A 14,095-nucleotide genomic window follows, 5' to 3' on the forward strand; every position below is an offset into this window, starting at 1 on the left:
GCACCTGAGCACACCTGTTATAGTCCCACAGGACTATAACAACTGTTCTTAACTGGCTATTCCCTTAGCGTTCAGCACAGAGGGAAGAGAAAGAAAGGCAATCTTCTGGTCTTTCTCTGAAAGAGGCCTACATGCATACTTTAAAAGCTGCTGCTTGAGGGTCCAGCTTCCAGCCAGGCTGCATCTAGGTTCTGACTGAGATCCTCCTCTTTGGGACACTAACAGGTGTTGGTACACCCTCAACTACTGGGAGACACTAAGAACTAAGAAGGCAGCTTGGACAATCACAACGGTTTAAAAGACAAACGACAGCTAGGGCTGGGCTGAACACTAAGTTCCATCTGGGAGAAGTGGCTCTTTTATCTATTGCATAGAAACCAACACAGAAAATCTAGGAAAATGAAGAAACAGAGAAATACATTCCAAACAGAAGAACAAGAAAAAACTTCAGAAACAGACCTTAATGAAATGGAGATAAGTAATTGACCTGATAGAGTTCAAAATAATGGTCATAAAGATGCTCAGTGAAGTCAGGAGAACAATGCATGGAAAGTGAGAATTTCAACAGAGAGACAGAATATATAAGAAAGTACCAAACAGATTTAGTGCAGGTCAAAGCTATTCTAATGAGAAGTAACTGGTGAAGGTATGACAGAGAAAGCAGGCTGGATGGATTAGCAAAATAGGGATGGAATATAGGGAAATGAGGAGTATGAGAGTAAACAAGCCTTATAAGGAGTTGATCTTGCAAAAAGGTGGTGGCTGGAAGGGGATATAGTTGTTGTTGTTTTATTTGCTTAAAAAACTTGAGGGTGATTAAAAGCCTATTGGGGGCTTCCCTGGTGGCACAGTGGTTGAGAGTCCGCCTGCCGATGCAGGGGACACGGGTTCGTGCCCCGGTCCGGGAGGATCCCACATGCCACGGAGCAGCTGGGCCCGTGAGCCATGGCCGCTGAGCCTGCGCGTCCGGAGCCTGTGCTCCGCAAAGGGAGAGGCCACAACAGTGAGAGGCCTGCGTACTGCAAAAAAAAAAAAAAAAAGCCTATTGGAAGGATCTAGTTGTGAGGGAAAGTTGAATATATAGAAGAGAGATGGAATAATTGATTTGGAATTTTCCTTAGAAAGTGGGAAGGAATAGGGTTCAAGGCATAGGTAGAAGAATTATATTTAAAGAGGATGTAGAAGGATAGAAAGAGGAGAGAATGGGTTTAGATATTAGTTGGTTTATATGTTTGGAATCAGAAATAAAGGTCTGATGTCTTCTAATTTCCTGTCTGATAGCTTCTAATTTCTCTGTAAAGGTGAAAAAAAAGTTCATTTGATGATTGTTAAGGAAAGGAGGTCCAAGGAGCAAACTAATTAGATAAGGTCTGAAGCAGTTGTTATGGAAAGTGGAAACACTGGTTGACCAGAGAAAGAAAGTAAGATTTCCGGGTAGTGTTGGCGATGTATTTGAAGTTGGTGATCAATTTGCCCTGTTGTGTAACTTTCTTTACGGGGCTGCTCAGATATAATCACAAAGAAAGAAGGTAGTTAGGGGCTTGCCAGAGGGAGTGCCAAATTCCAGAAAGGTAAGAGAATACTAGAAAATGTTATTGAAATAATAGACTTTGTTTGAAATGTAAGGAAATAGGAGGTCAAAAAGGAGAGATTGAAAGTAGAGGTGGAGGTCCCAACGAGGATGAAGAAGAATTGTATCAGGTGTAGTTGAATTAACAAGCTGGGAAGGTCCTAGAGCCCGCGAGCCACAACTACTGAGCCTGCGTGCCACAACTACTGAAGCCTGTGCACCTAGAGCCTGTGCTCCACAACAAGAGAAGCCACTGCAATGAGAAGCCTGTGCACCACATGAAGAGTAGCCCCCCTCATGCCGCAACTAGAGAAGAACCTGCGTGCAGCAATGAAGACTCAACGCAGCCAAATAAATACATAAGTTGTATGTTTAAAAAGAAAAATCCAGCTACTGGGAGGTGAGCTGGGGCAAATAGGTGAGATCCCCCTTTACTCCCTCCTCTCCTCCCTAACTCACCAACTCCCCCTTCTGTTGGTGGATACTTGGGTGGATGTATGTTCTTAATATTCATCTAAATCAAACATACAAATCTAATGAGAAAGAGAAGTTGCTGCAGAAAGGCTATGCATGTTTCCTAAAGTTTCCTAGAAACCAGGCATGGCTTATCTCATTTGCAGATTATTCACACCATTAACCTCCGATTAGCATAAAAAATTGAGGAGTCAGTAATATTTAGAGTAGGGCCATACGTAACTTAAGTGTTTGTGGTCCACTCTTGTTTAACATTTTCCAAAACAAACAAAAAAATAAAAACACAGCACAGAGAAGTAGAGTCATCTGCCATCCCAACATTTGTATTAAGACTTTTCACTCTGCTCTCCAAGGAAACTAAAGCTGAGTCCAGAGAAATGCCTTTACTACCCGTTTCCTGTATGTATTGGAATGATGGCCAGTGGTCAAGGGCTGACTCAGGGTCATTGGGGCACAGCCACTGTCCTCTCCCTGTCCCCACTGCTGCAGTCTACCATCTGCCCTTAGGTGGAGTTGAAAGACGCTTTTGATTGGGAAGACAATGGCTGTTGAGGGGGATGAACAAAAGGCGACCCAACTGCAGCAACAATTTTCAGGAATTCCTACTTGCTGTATCCCTGGTTTAGTAGATACATACAATTTTTAGGATGTCACGTGTAGGACAGAAGTATTAGTGTCCCAGGAAGATAGGGGAGACATCTGTTTCCTTTTTAGCTGCCACCGTATCCTTTACAACTTCCCTCATTAAAGACTGATCAGGCACCAGTCGTTACCTGGGAATCACTCCAAAGGTCTCTATTGCAAATATAGTGGTGAGGTTACAGAAACTGCAAATTAGAAAAATAATATTAAAGATTAAATTAAATACAGTGTATTACAAGACTCCCTGCACATCTCTATGGTAACAACCAAATCATGTATAATCTTAGTTAAGGTGTCATTTTCTTTTTTATTTTTTCTTTCAAGATAGTTAATAATTTTATTATTACTAAAAGAAATTTTTATCAAACTGAGCATTACCTTCCATTTTACAGAGAAAAATCTCCACTATAGAGTAAGGAATGAGAATTATTAATGATGAATTATGTAATTTCATTTAAATCACATCTATATGACAAACTATCAAGTTGGTTAGTTAGTCTACGAAGAATTTGATATATTTATAAATCAAAGGCCTTTATAATTAAGAAAATTACTATATTTAAATATATACTCCCTTCTTTGTTCTGCTGATAATTTCACTGCAAAATCATGGTTGGTAGACTGACATCAAAGAAGACTTGCTAAGAATTTTGTTCCGTTAAGTGGACAACTTCACTAATTTCATTAGCTTTTTTTTTTTGAGTCTTTTTTTAAAATTGAAGTACAGTATAGCTGATTTTCAAGGTTGTGTTAATTTCAGTGTAAAACAAAGTGATTCAGTTATACATATATCTATTCTTTTTCAGATTCTTTTCCCTTATAGGTTATTATAAAATATCTAGTATAGTTCCTTGTGCTAAACTATAGGTTGGTTGTTGGTTATCTATTTTGTATATAGTAGTCTGTATATGTTAATCCCAACCTCTTAATTTATCCCTCCTGGCTCTTTCCCCTTTGGTAACCATAAATTTGTTTTCTATGTCTGTGAGTCTATTTCTATGTTGTAAATATGTTCATATTTATCTTTTCTTTCTTTCCTTTTTTTTTTTTGATTCCACATATAAGTGGTATCAATATGATATTTTTCTTTCTCTGTCTGGCTTACTTCACTTAGTATGATAATCTCTAGGTCCATCCATGTTGCTGCAAATGGGTATAACATCTTTATCCATTCATCTGTCAATGAACATTTAAGTTGCTTCCATGTCTTGGCTATTGTAAATAGTGCTGCAGTGAGATTAGGGCACATGTGTCTTTACAAATTACAGTTTTCTCCAGATATGCCCCCGAGTGGGATCCCTTGATCATATGGTAACTCTATTTTTAGTTTTTAAAGAAACCTCCATACTGTTCTCCATAGTGGCTGTACCAATTTACATTCCCACCAACAGTGCAAGAGGGTTCCCTTTTCTCCACACCCTCTCCAGCATTGTTATTTGTAGACTTTTTGATGATGGCCATTCTAACCAGTGTGAGGTGATACATCAGTGTAGTTTTGATTCGCATTTCTCTGATAATTAGTGATGTTGACCATTTTTTTCACATGCTTATTCACCATCTGTATGTCTTCGTTGGAGAAATGTCTATTTAGATCTTCTGCTCATTTTTTGATTGGGTTGTTTTTTGATATTGAACTATATGAGCTGTTTGTATACTTTGGAAATTAATGCCTTGTCGGTAGCATTGTTTGCAGGTATTTTCTCCCAGTCTGTAAGTTGTCTTTTCATTTCGTCTATGGTTTCTTTTGCTATGCAAAAGCTTTTAAGTTTAATTAGGCCCCATTTGCTTATTTTTGTTTTTATTTCTATTATTCTAGGAGATGATCCAAAAACATATTGCTGTGATTTATGTCAAAGAGTGTTCTGCCTATGTTTTCTTTTTTTTTGAATTTTATTTATTTTTTTATATAGCAGGTTCTTATTAGTTATCCATTTTATACACATCAGTGTATACATGTCAATCCCAATCTCCCAGTTCATCCCACCCCCCCGCCACCGTGGCTTTCCTCCCTTCGTGTCCATATGTTTGTTCTCTACATATGTTTGTTCTCTACATCTGTGTCTCAATTTCTGCCCTGCAAACCAGTTGATCTGTACCATTTTTCTAGGTTCCACATATATGTGTTAATATACGATATTTGTTTTTCTCTTTCTGACTTTCTTCACTCTGTATGACAGTCTCTAGATGCATCCACATCTCTACAAATGGCCCAATTTTGTTCCTTTTTATGGCTGAGTAATATTCCATTGTATATATGTACCACATCTTCTTTATCCATTCGTCTGTTGATGGGCATTTAGGTTGTTTGCATGACCTGGCTATTGTACATAGTGTGGCAATGAACATTGGGGTGCATGTGTCTTTTTGAATTATGGCTTTCTCTAGGTATATGCCCAGTAGTGGGATTGCTGGGTCATATGGTAATTCTATTTTCAGTTTTTTAAGGAACCTCCATACTGTTCTCCATAGTGGCTGTATCAATTTACATTCCCACCAACATTGCAAGAGGGTTCCCTTTTCTCCACACCCTCTCCAGCATTTGTTGTTTGTAGATTTTCTGATGATACCCATTCTGACTTGTGTGAGGTGATACCTCATTATAGTTTTCATTTGCAATTCTCTAATAATTAGTGATGTTGAGCAGCTTTACATGTGCCTCTTGGCCATCTGTATGTCTTCTTTGGAGAAATGTCTATTTAGGTCTTCTGGCTATTTTTTTTTAAACATTTTTTGATTGGGTTGTTTGTTTTTTTAATATTGAGCTGCATGATCTGTTTATATATTTTGGAGATTAATCCTTTGTCCATTAATTCATTTGCAAATATTTTCTCCCATTCTGAGGGTTGTCTTTTTGTCTTGTTTGTAGTTACCTTTGCTTTGCAAAAGCTTGTACATTTCATTAGGTCCCATTTGTTTATTTTTGTTTTTATTTCCATTACTCTAGGAGGTGGATCAAAAAAGATCTTGCTGTGATTTACGTCAGAGAGTGTTCTTCCTATGTTTTCCTCTAAGAGTTTTATAGTATCTTGTTTTACATTTAGGTCTTTAATCTATTTTGAGTTTATTTTTGTGTATGGTGTTAGGGAGTGTTCTAATTTCATTCTTTTACATGTAGATGTCCAGTTTTCCCAGCACCACTTATTGAAGAGACTGTCTTTTCTCTATTGTATATCCTTGCCTCCTTTGTCATAGATTAGTTGACCATAGGTGTGTGGGTTTATCTCTGGGCTTTCTATCCTGTTCCATTGATCTATATTTCTGTTTTTGTGCCAGTACCATATTGTCTTGATTACTGTCACTTTGTAGTATAGTCGGAAGTCCGGGAGTCTGAGTCCTCCAGCTCGGTTTTCTTCCCTCAAGACTGCTTTGGCTATTCGGGGTCGTTTGTGTCTCCACACAAATTTTAAGATTTTTTGTTCTAGTTCTGTAAAAAATGCCACTGGTAATTTGATAGGGATTGCATTGAATCTGTAGATTGCTTTGGGTAGTATAGTCATTTTCACAATATTGATTTTTCCAATCCAAGAACATGGTATATCTCTCCATCTGTTTGTATCATCTTTAATTTCTTTCATCAGTGTCTTATAGTTTTCTGCATATAGGTCTTTTGTCTCCCTAGGTCGGTTTATTCCTAGGTATTTTATTCTTTTTGTTACAATGATAAATGCAAGTGTTTCCTTAATTTCTCTTTCAGATTTTTCATCATTAGTGTATAAGAATGCAAGAGATTTCTGTGCATTAATTTTGTATCCTGCTACTTTACCAGATTCATTGATTAGCTCTAGTAGTTTTCTGGTGGCATCTTTAGGATTCTCCATGTATAGCATCATGTCATCTGCAAACAGTGACAGTTTTATTTCTTCTTTTCCAATTTCTATTCCTTTTATTTCTTTTTCTTCTCTGATTGCCATGGCTAGGACTTCCTAAACAATATTGAATAATAGCAGTGAGAGTGGACGTCCTTGCCTTGTTCCAGATCTTAGAGGAAATGCTTTCAGTTTTTCACCATTGAGAATGATGTTTGCTGTGGGTTTGTCATATATGGCCTTTATTATGTTGAGGTAGGTTCCCTCTATGCCCACCTTCTGGAGAGTTTTTATCATAAATCGGTGTTGAATTTTGTCAAAAGCTTTTTCTGCATCTATTGAGATGATCATATGGTTTTTCTTCTTCAATTTGTTAATATGGTGTATCACATTGATTGATTTGCGAATATTGAAGAATCCTTGCATCCCTGGGATAAATACCACCTGATCATGGTGTATGATCCTTTTAATGTGTTATTGGATTCTGTTTGCTAGTATTTTGTTGAGGATTTTTGCATCTATATTCATCAGTGATATTGGTCTGTAATTTTCTTTTTTGTAGTATCTTTTTTTTTCTTTTTTTTGCGGTACGCGGGCCTCTCACTGTTGTGACCTCTGCCATTGAGGTGCACAGGCTCCAGATGCACAGGCTCAGCAGCCATGGCTCACGGGCCTAGCCGCTCTGTGGCATGTGGGATCTTCCCGGACCGGGGCACAAACCCATGTCCCCTGCATCGGCAGGTGGACTCTCAATCACTGCGCCACCAGGGATGCCCTGTTGGAAGATTTTTAATCACAGTTTCAATTTCATTACTTGTGATTGGTCTGTTCATATTTTCTATTTCTTCCTGGTTCAGTCTTGGAAGGTTATACCTTTCTAAGAATTTGTCCTTTTCTTCCAGGTTGTCCATTTTATTGGCATAGAGTTGTTTGTAGTAGTCTCTTACGATGCTTTGTATTTCTGCGGTGTCTGTTGTAACTTCTCCTTTTGCATGTCTAATTTTATTGATTTGAGTTCTCTCCCTCTTTTTCTTGATGAGTCTGGCTAATGGTTTATCAATTTTGTTTATCTTCTGAAAGAACCAGCTTTTAGTTTTATGGATCTTTCCTATTGTTTTCTTTGTTTCTATTTCATTTATTTTTGCTCTGATCTTTATGATTTCTTTCCTTCTGCTGACTTTGGGTTTTACTTGTTCTTCTTTCTCTAGTTCCTTTAGGTGTAAAGGAAACTGCATCCCATAGGTTTTGGATCATTGTGTGATCATTGTCATTTGTCTCCAGGTATTTTTTGATTTCTTCTTTGATTTCTCCAGTGATCTCTTGGTTTTTTAGTAACCTATTGCTTAGCCTCCATGTTTTTGTGTTTTTTACATTTTTTCCCTGTAATTGATTTCTAATCTCACGGTGCTGTCATCAGAAAAGATGCTTGATATGATTTCAATTTTCTTAAATTTACTGAGGCTTGATTTGTGTGCCAGGATGTGATCTATCCTGGAGAATGTTCTGTGCGCACTTGAGAAGACAGTGTATTCTGTTGTTTTGGGATGGAATGTCCTATAAGTATCAGTTAAGTTCATCCTGTTTAATGTTTCGTTTAAAGCTTGTGTTTCCTGATTTATTTTCATTTTGGATGATCTGTCCATTGGTGAAAGTGGGGTGCTAAATTCCCCTACTATATTTGTGTTACTATCGATTTCCACTTTTACGGCTATTAGCATTTGCCTTATATATTGAGGTGCTCCTTTGTTGAGTGCATAAATAATTACAATTGTTATATCTTCTTTTTGGATTGATCCCTTGATCATTATGTAGTGTCCTTCTATGTCTCCTGTAATAGTCTTTATTTTAAAGTCTATTTTGTCTGATATGAGAATTGCTACTCCAGCTTTCTTTTGATTTCCATTGGCATGGAATATCTTTTTCCATCCCCTCACTTTCAGTCTGTATGTGTCCCTAGGTCTGAAGTGGGTCTCTTGTAGACAGCATATGTATGGGTCTTGTTTTTGTATCCATTCAGCAAACCTGTGTTTTTGGTTGGAGCATTTAATCCATTCACGTTTAAGGTAATTATCGATATGTATGTTCCTATGACCATTTTCTTAATTGTTTTGGGTTTGTTTTTGTAGGCCCTTATCTTCTCTTGTGTTTCTCACTTAGAGAAGTTCCTTTAGCATTTTTTGTAGAACTGGTTTGGTGTTGCTGAATTCTCTTAGCTTTTGCTTGTCTGTAAAGCTTTTGATTTCTCCATCAAATGTGAATGAGATCCTTGCCGGGTAGAGTAATCTTGGTTGTAGGTTCTTCCCTTTCATCACTTTAAATATGTCATGCCACCCCTTCTGGTTTGTAGAGTTTCTGCCGAGAAATCCGCTAACCGTATGGGAGTTCCCTTGTATGTTATTTGTTGTTTTTCCCTTGCTGCTTTCAATAATTTTTCTTTGTCTTTAATTTTTGCCAATTTGATTACTATGTGCCTTGGCGTGTTTCTCCTGGGTTTATCCTGTATTGGACTCTCTGCACTTCCTGGACTTGGGTGGCTATTTCCTTTCCCATGTTAGGGAAGTTTTCGACTATAATCACTTCAAATATTTTCTCAGGTCCTATCTCTCTCTCTTCTCCTTCTGGGACCCCTATAATGCGAATGTTGTTGCGTTTAATGTCCCAGAGGTCTCTTAGGCTGTCTTCATGTCTTTTCATTCTTTTTTCTTTATTCTGTTCCACAGCAGTGAATTCCACCATTTTGTCTTCCAGGTCACTTATCCGTTCTTTGCCTCAGTTATTCTGCTATTGATTCCTTGTAGTGTAGTTTTCATTTCAGTTATTGTATTGTTCATCTCTGTTTGTTCTTTAATTCTTCTAGGTCTTTGTTAAACATTTCTTGCATCTTCTCGATCTTTGCCTCCATTCTTTTTCTGAGGTGAGGTCCTGGATCATCTTCACTCTCATTATTCTGAATTTTTTTTCTGGAAGGTTGCCTATCTCCACTTCATTTAGTTGTTTTTCTGGGGTTTTATCTTGTTCCTTCATCTGATACATAGCCCTCTGCCTTTTCATCTTGTCTATCTTTCTGTGAATGTGGTTTTTGTTCCATGGGCTGCAGGATTCTAGTTCTCCTTGCTTCTCCTGTCTGCACTCTGGTGGATGAGGCTATCTCAGAGGTTTGTGCAAGTTTCCTGATGGAAGGGACTGGTGGTGAGTAGAGCTGCATGTTGCTCTGGTGGGCAGAGCTCAGTAAAACTTTAATCTGCTTGTCTGCTGATGGGTGGGGCTGGGTTCCCTCCCTGTTGGTTGTTTGGCCTGAGGCAACCCAACACTGGAGCTTATCCGGGCTCTTTGGTGGAGATAATGGTGGATCTGGAAGGGCTCACTCCAAGGAGTACTTCCCAGAACTTCTGCTGCCAGTGTCCTTGTCCTCATGGTGAGACACAGCCACCCCCCTACCTATTCAGGAGACCCTCCAACACTAGCAGGTCGTCTGGCTCAGTCTCCTATGGGGTCACTGCTCCTTCCCTGGGTCCTGATGTGCACACTACTCTGTGTGTGCCCTCCAAGAGTGGAGTCTCTGTTTCCCCCAGTCCTGTCAAAGTCCTGCAATCAAATCCTGCTAGACTTCAAAGTCTGGGTCTCTAGGAATTCCTCCTTCTGTTGCCGGAACCCCCAGGTTGGGAAGCCTGACATGGGTCTCAGAACCTTCACTCCAGTGGGTGGACTTCTGTGGTATAAATGTTCTCCAGTTTGTGAATCACCCACCCAGCAGTTATGGGATTTTATTTTATTGTGATTGCGCCCCTCCTACCATCTCATTGTGGCTTCTCCTTTGTCTTTGGATGTGGGATATCTTTTCTGGTGAGTTCCAATGTCTTCCTGTTGATGATTGTTCAGCAGTTAGTTGTGATTCCGGTGCTCTTGCAAGAGGGAGTGAGAGCACGTCCTTTTACTCCACCATCTCGAACCAATCTCCCTTCCTGTTTTCTTCTGGGAGTTTTACAGTATCCAGTCTTACATTTAGTTCTTTAATCTATTTTGGGTTTATTTTTGTGTATGGTGTTAGAGAATGTTCTAATTTCATTATTTTACATGTAACTATCCAGTTTTCCCAGCACCACTTATTGAAGAGACTGTCTTTTTTCCATTGTATATTCTTGCCTCCTTTGTCATAGATTAGTTGACCATAGGTGTGTGGGTTTACCTATGGGCTTCCTATCCTTTTCCACTGATCTATATTTCTCTTTTTGTGTGCCAGTACCATACTGTCTTGATTACTGTAGCTTTGTAGTATAGTCCAAAGTCAGGGAGCCTGATTCTGCCAGCTCCATTTTTCTTTCTCAATATTGCTTTGGCTAATCCGGATCTTTTGTGTTTCCATACAAATTGTAAAATTTTTTGTTCTAATTCTGTTAAAAATACCATTGATAATTTGATAGGGATTGCATTGAATCTGTAGATTGTCTTGGGTAGTATAGTCATTTTGACAATATTGACTCTTCCAATCCAAGAACCCACTATATCTATCTGTTTGTATCATCTTTGATTTCTTTCATCAGTATCTTATAGTTTTGAGAGTACAGGTCTTTTGCCTCCTTAGGTAGGTTTATCCCTAGGTATTTTATCTCTCGTAATTTAGCATATTGCTTGGAATGAGACAGGATGTAACTAAATAAACATTAATAATATGATTTCACCTATCTTCGTGTGGGAGAAGAGACAGGAAAAGAACTTAGTTTTATTGAGTGCTTGCTATGTGCCCAGGAAAGTTAGGGATTTTTACCCAGGTTCTTCATTTAATTCTTAGGATACTATAAGATAGCTATTACTGACTCATTTCACAGATAAATAAGCTCAAAGAGACTAAACAATTTGCTTAAGACTAGATGTTACTAGTGGCAAAATTAGGACTCAAATCAAAGTAGACTCTCTAGCATAATGTTCTCAAGGTCCATCAACATTATCTCAAGTGGTAAGATTTCCTTCTTTTTATGACCAGTTAATATTCCATACCACATTTTCTTTGTCCATTCATCCATCCTTGGACACTTATGTTATTTCCATATACTGGCAATTGTAAATAATGCTGCAATGAACATGCGGGTATATATATCTTTTTAAGTTAGTGTTTTTGTTTTCTTTAGATAAATATGCAGGGTTGGAATAGTTGGATCATATGGTAGTTCTATTTTTAATATTTTGGGGAACCTCCATACTGTTTTCCATAGTAGCTGCATAAATTTACATTCCCACCAACAGTGCACAAGTGTTCCCTTTTCTTCACATCCTCATCAACACTTATCTCTTGTCTTTTTGATAATAGCCATTCCAACAGGTGGTTTTGAGTTGTATTTCTCTGATGATTACTGATGTTGGGCACCCTTTTATGTACCTGTTTCATGTATGTCTTCTTTGGAAAAATGTCTAATCAAGTCCTTGGCCCATTTTAAAATTGTTTTGTGGTTTTTTTGTTTTTGTTTTTGCTATTGAGTAGTATGAGTTCTTTATATATTTAGATATTAACCCGTTATCAGCTATATGATTTGTAAATATTTTCTCCCATTCTGTAGGTTGCCTTTTCATTTTGTTGATGGTTTCCTTTGCTGTGCAGAGCTTTTTAGCTTGATGTAGTCCCGTGTGTTTATTTTTGCTTTTGTTGCCTTTGCTTTTGGTGTCAAATAAAAACAAATTGCTGCAAAGACTGACATCAGGGAGCTTATCACCTATGTTTTCTTCTAGGAATTTTATGGTTTCAGGGCTTATGTTCAAGTTTTTAATCCATTTGGGTTAATTTTTTGTATGGTGTTAGATAGTGGTCCAGTATCAATCTTTCACAGGTGGCTGTCCAATTTTCCCAACACCATTTATTGAAGAGACTGTCCTTTCCCTACTATATATTCTTGGCTCTTTTGTCATAAATTAAGTGACTGTATATGTGTGAGTTTCTTTCCAGGGATTTCTATTTTGTTCCATTGATCTATGTGTCTGTTTTTATGTCAGTACCATACTGTTTTGATTACTGCAGCTTTGCAATATAGTTTGGAATCAGGGAGTGTGATGCTTCCAACTTTGGTCTTCTTTCTTAAGACTGCTTTGGCTTTTTGGGGTCTTTTGCAGTTCCATACACATTTCAGGATAGTTTGTTCTATTTCTGTGAAAAATATCATTGGAATTTTGATAGGGATTGCTTTGAATCTGTAGATTGCTTGGGTAATATGGAACTTTTCTTTCTCTTCATTTTTTCTTTTATTTGAGGAGTTTTCTGCTCAGCTCCTTTTCTCATCACCCTCAGTTCCTTCACTGTGGGTATCTCCTAAAAGCTCTTTTCTTTTCATAAGTCAGTTAACTTATGTGTGCTCATGGAGTCACTATAGAAGATGCCCATGTTTGTGTTTTCAAAACTCTTTATCATCAGCTATTCCCTCCAACTCAAGGCCCAAATTAAAATTTTTAACTGTTTATAGGACATCTTCACTCAGATATGTCATTGTCCTCTCAAATGCAAAGTCAGAACTCTTAGAAAAAGAAAGACCTCAAAGAAAAATCACCTCAGTGTCTACTGTGGTCAAGGAAAATATCATAATTTTTAATCACCTAGTCTAGAAAACTTGAGACCATATCAGTTCCTTCTTTTCCTTCATTTGCCACACTAGATCAATATAATATCTCTTTTCCTGATAAATATTTATTAGACTTTTCCCTTTCTTTCCACTCCTCCTGCCAACAGGGCTTCCTTTGACCCTTGTCTTGTTAATTCCACTCCTCTCATTTATCTGCAATTTATTTTCCTTTTATAAGATTCTTTATTCTCAGGCTAATTTTCCTAGAACTATATTCTCATCACAACACTCCCCTAGTAAAGATACTAAAGAGGCTCTCTAGGACATGGTTTGAAATTGAATTCAACATTATGAATTGCCTCGAATTCGTCTGCACCCTTTGTTTTTTACCTTCCTCGCTCAAGGTATTTTCCACTTTCTTTCATGACTCCACGAGCCATAGACAATATGTTAATATTCAGCTTCATTCCATTATTAGTGTGATTTCTTTCATCTGAAGGGTCTATCTTACTTCTCTGGCAATATAAATTCTTAATGCTCCCTGTCCTCCGGAAGTTTTCTCCTGATGCTCAAGATAGCATTGATTTTTTTCCATCTCTGAATTATTGTTATGCCTATCAATAATACAAATAATTATATTTGAAAAATATATCATGTGTTTGCTCTGATTTAACCTCCCTTGGTTTTATGTGTACCCTCCACTCTTCCTTCCCCAACCAGTTTAATTACAAGCATCTTAAAGGCTGAGATTATCCTTATGCTCTATTTGCATCTATCATAGCAATGAAACATAGTAAAGTACTCAGAATGTAATTGTGAATCGATTAATTTAATTAATGTTTAACATGAAATCTTATCTCCCACTCCCATAGAATGTTTAACAGGATTGCTCCAAAATGAAAAAACAAATATGACAGGTATACCTTGGAGATGTGGGTTCAGTTTCAAACCACCGCAATAAAATGAATACTGCAATGAAGTGAGTCACACAAACTTTTTGCTTTCCCAGTGGGTGTAAAAGTTATTTTTACACTATACTGTAGTCTATTAAGTGTGCAATA

General features: G+C 37.7%; 1 protein-coding gene across 1 annotated transcript in view; it reads right to left on the reverse strand.

The window, feature by feature from the left end:
* CATSPERE (catsper channel auxiliary subunit epsilon) overlaps positions 1-14,095 on the reverse strand; it is a 220,738-nt gene that overhangs the window by 3,947 nt on the left and 202,696 nt on the right. Inside the window, exon 20 of the mRNA XM_029226890.1 lies at positions 2,818-2,871. Coding sequence (XP_029082723.1) covers positions 2,818-2,871 — 54 coding nt within the window. The remainder of the gene's footprint in view (positions 1-2,817; positions 2,872-14,095) is intronic.

The sequence above is a fragment of the Monodon monoceros genome, unplaced genomic scaffold, assembly GCF_005190385.1.
Source record: "Monodon monoceros isolate NGI ecotype Baffin Bay Population unplaced genomic scaffold, NGI_Narwhal_1 Super_Scaffold_18, whole genome shotgun sequence".
Lineage (NCBI taxonomy): Eukaryota > Metazoa > Chordata > Mammalia > Artiodactyla > Monodontidae > Monodon > Monodon monoceros.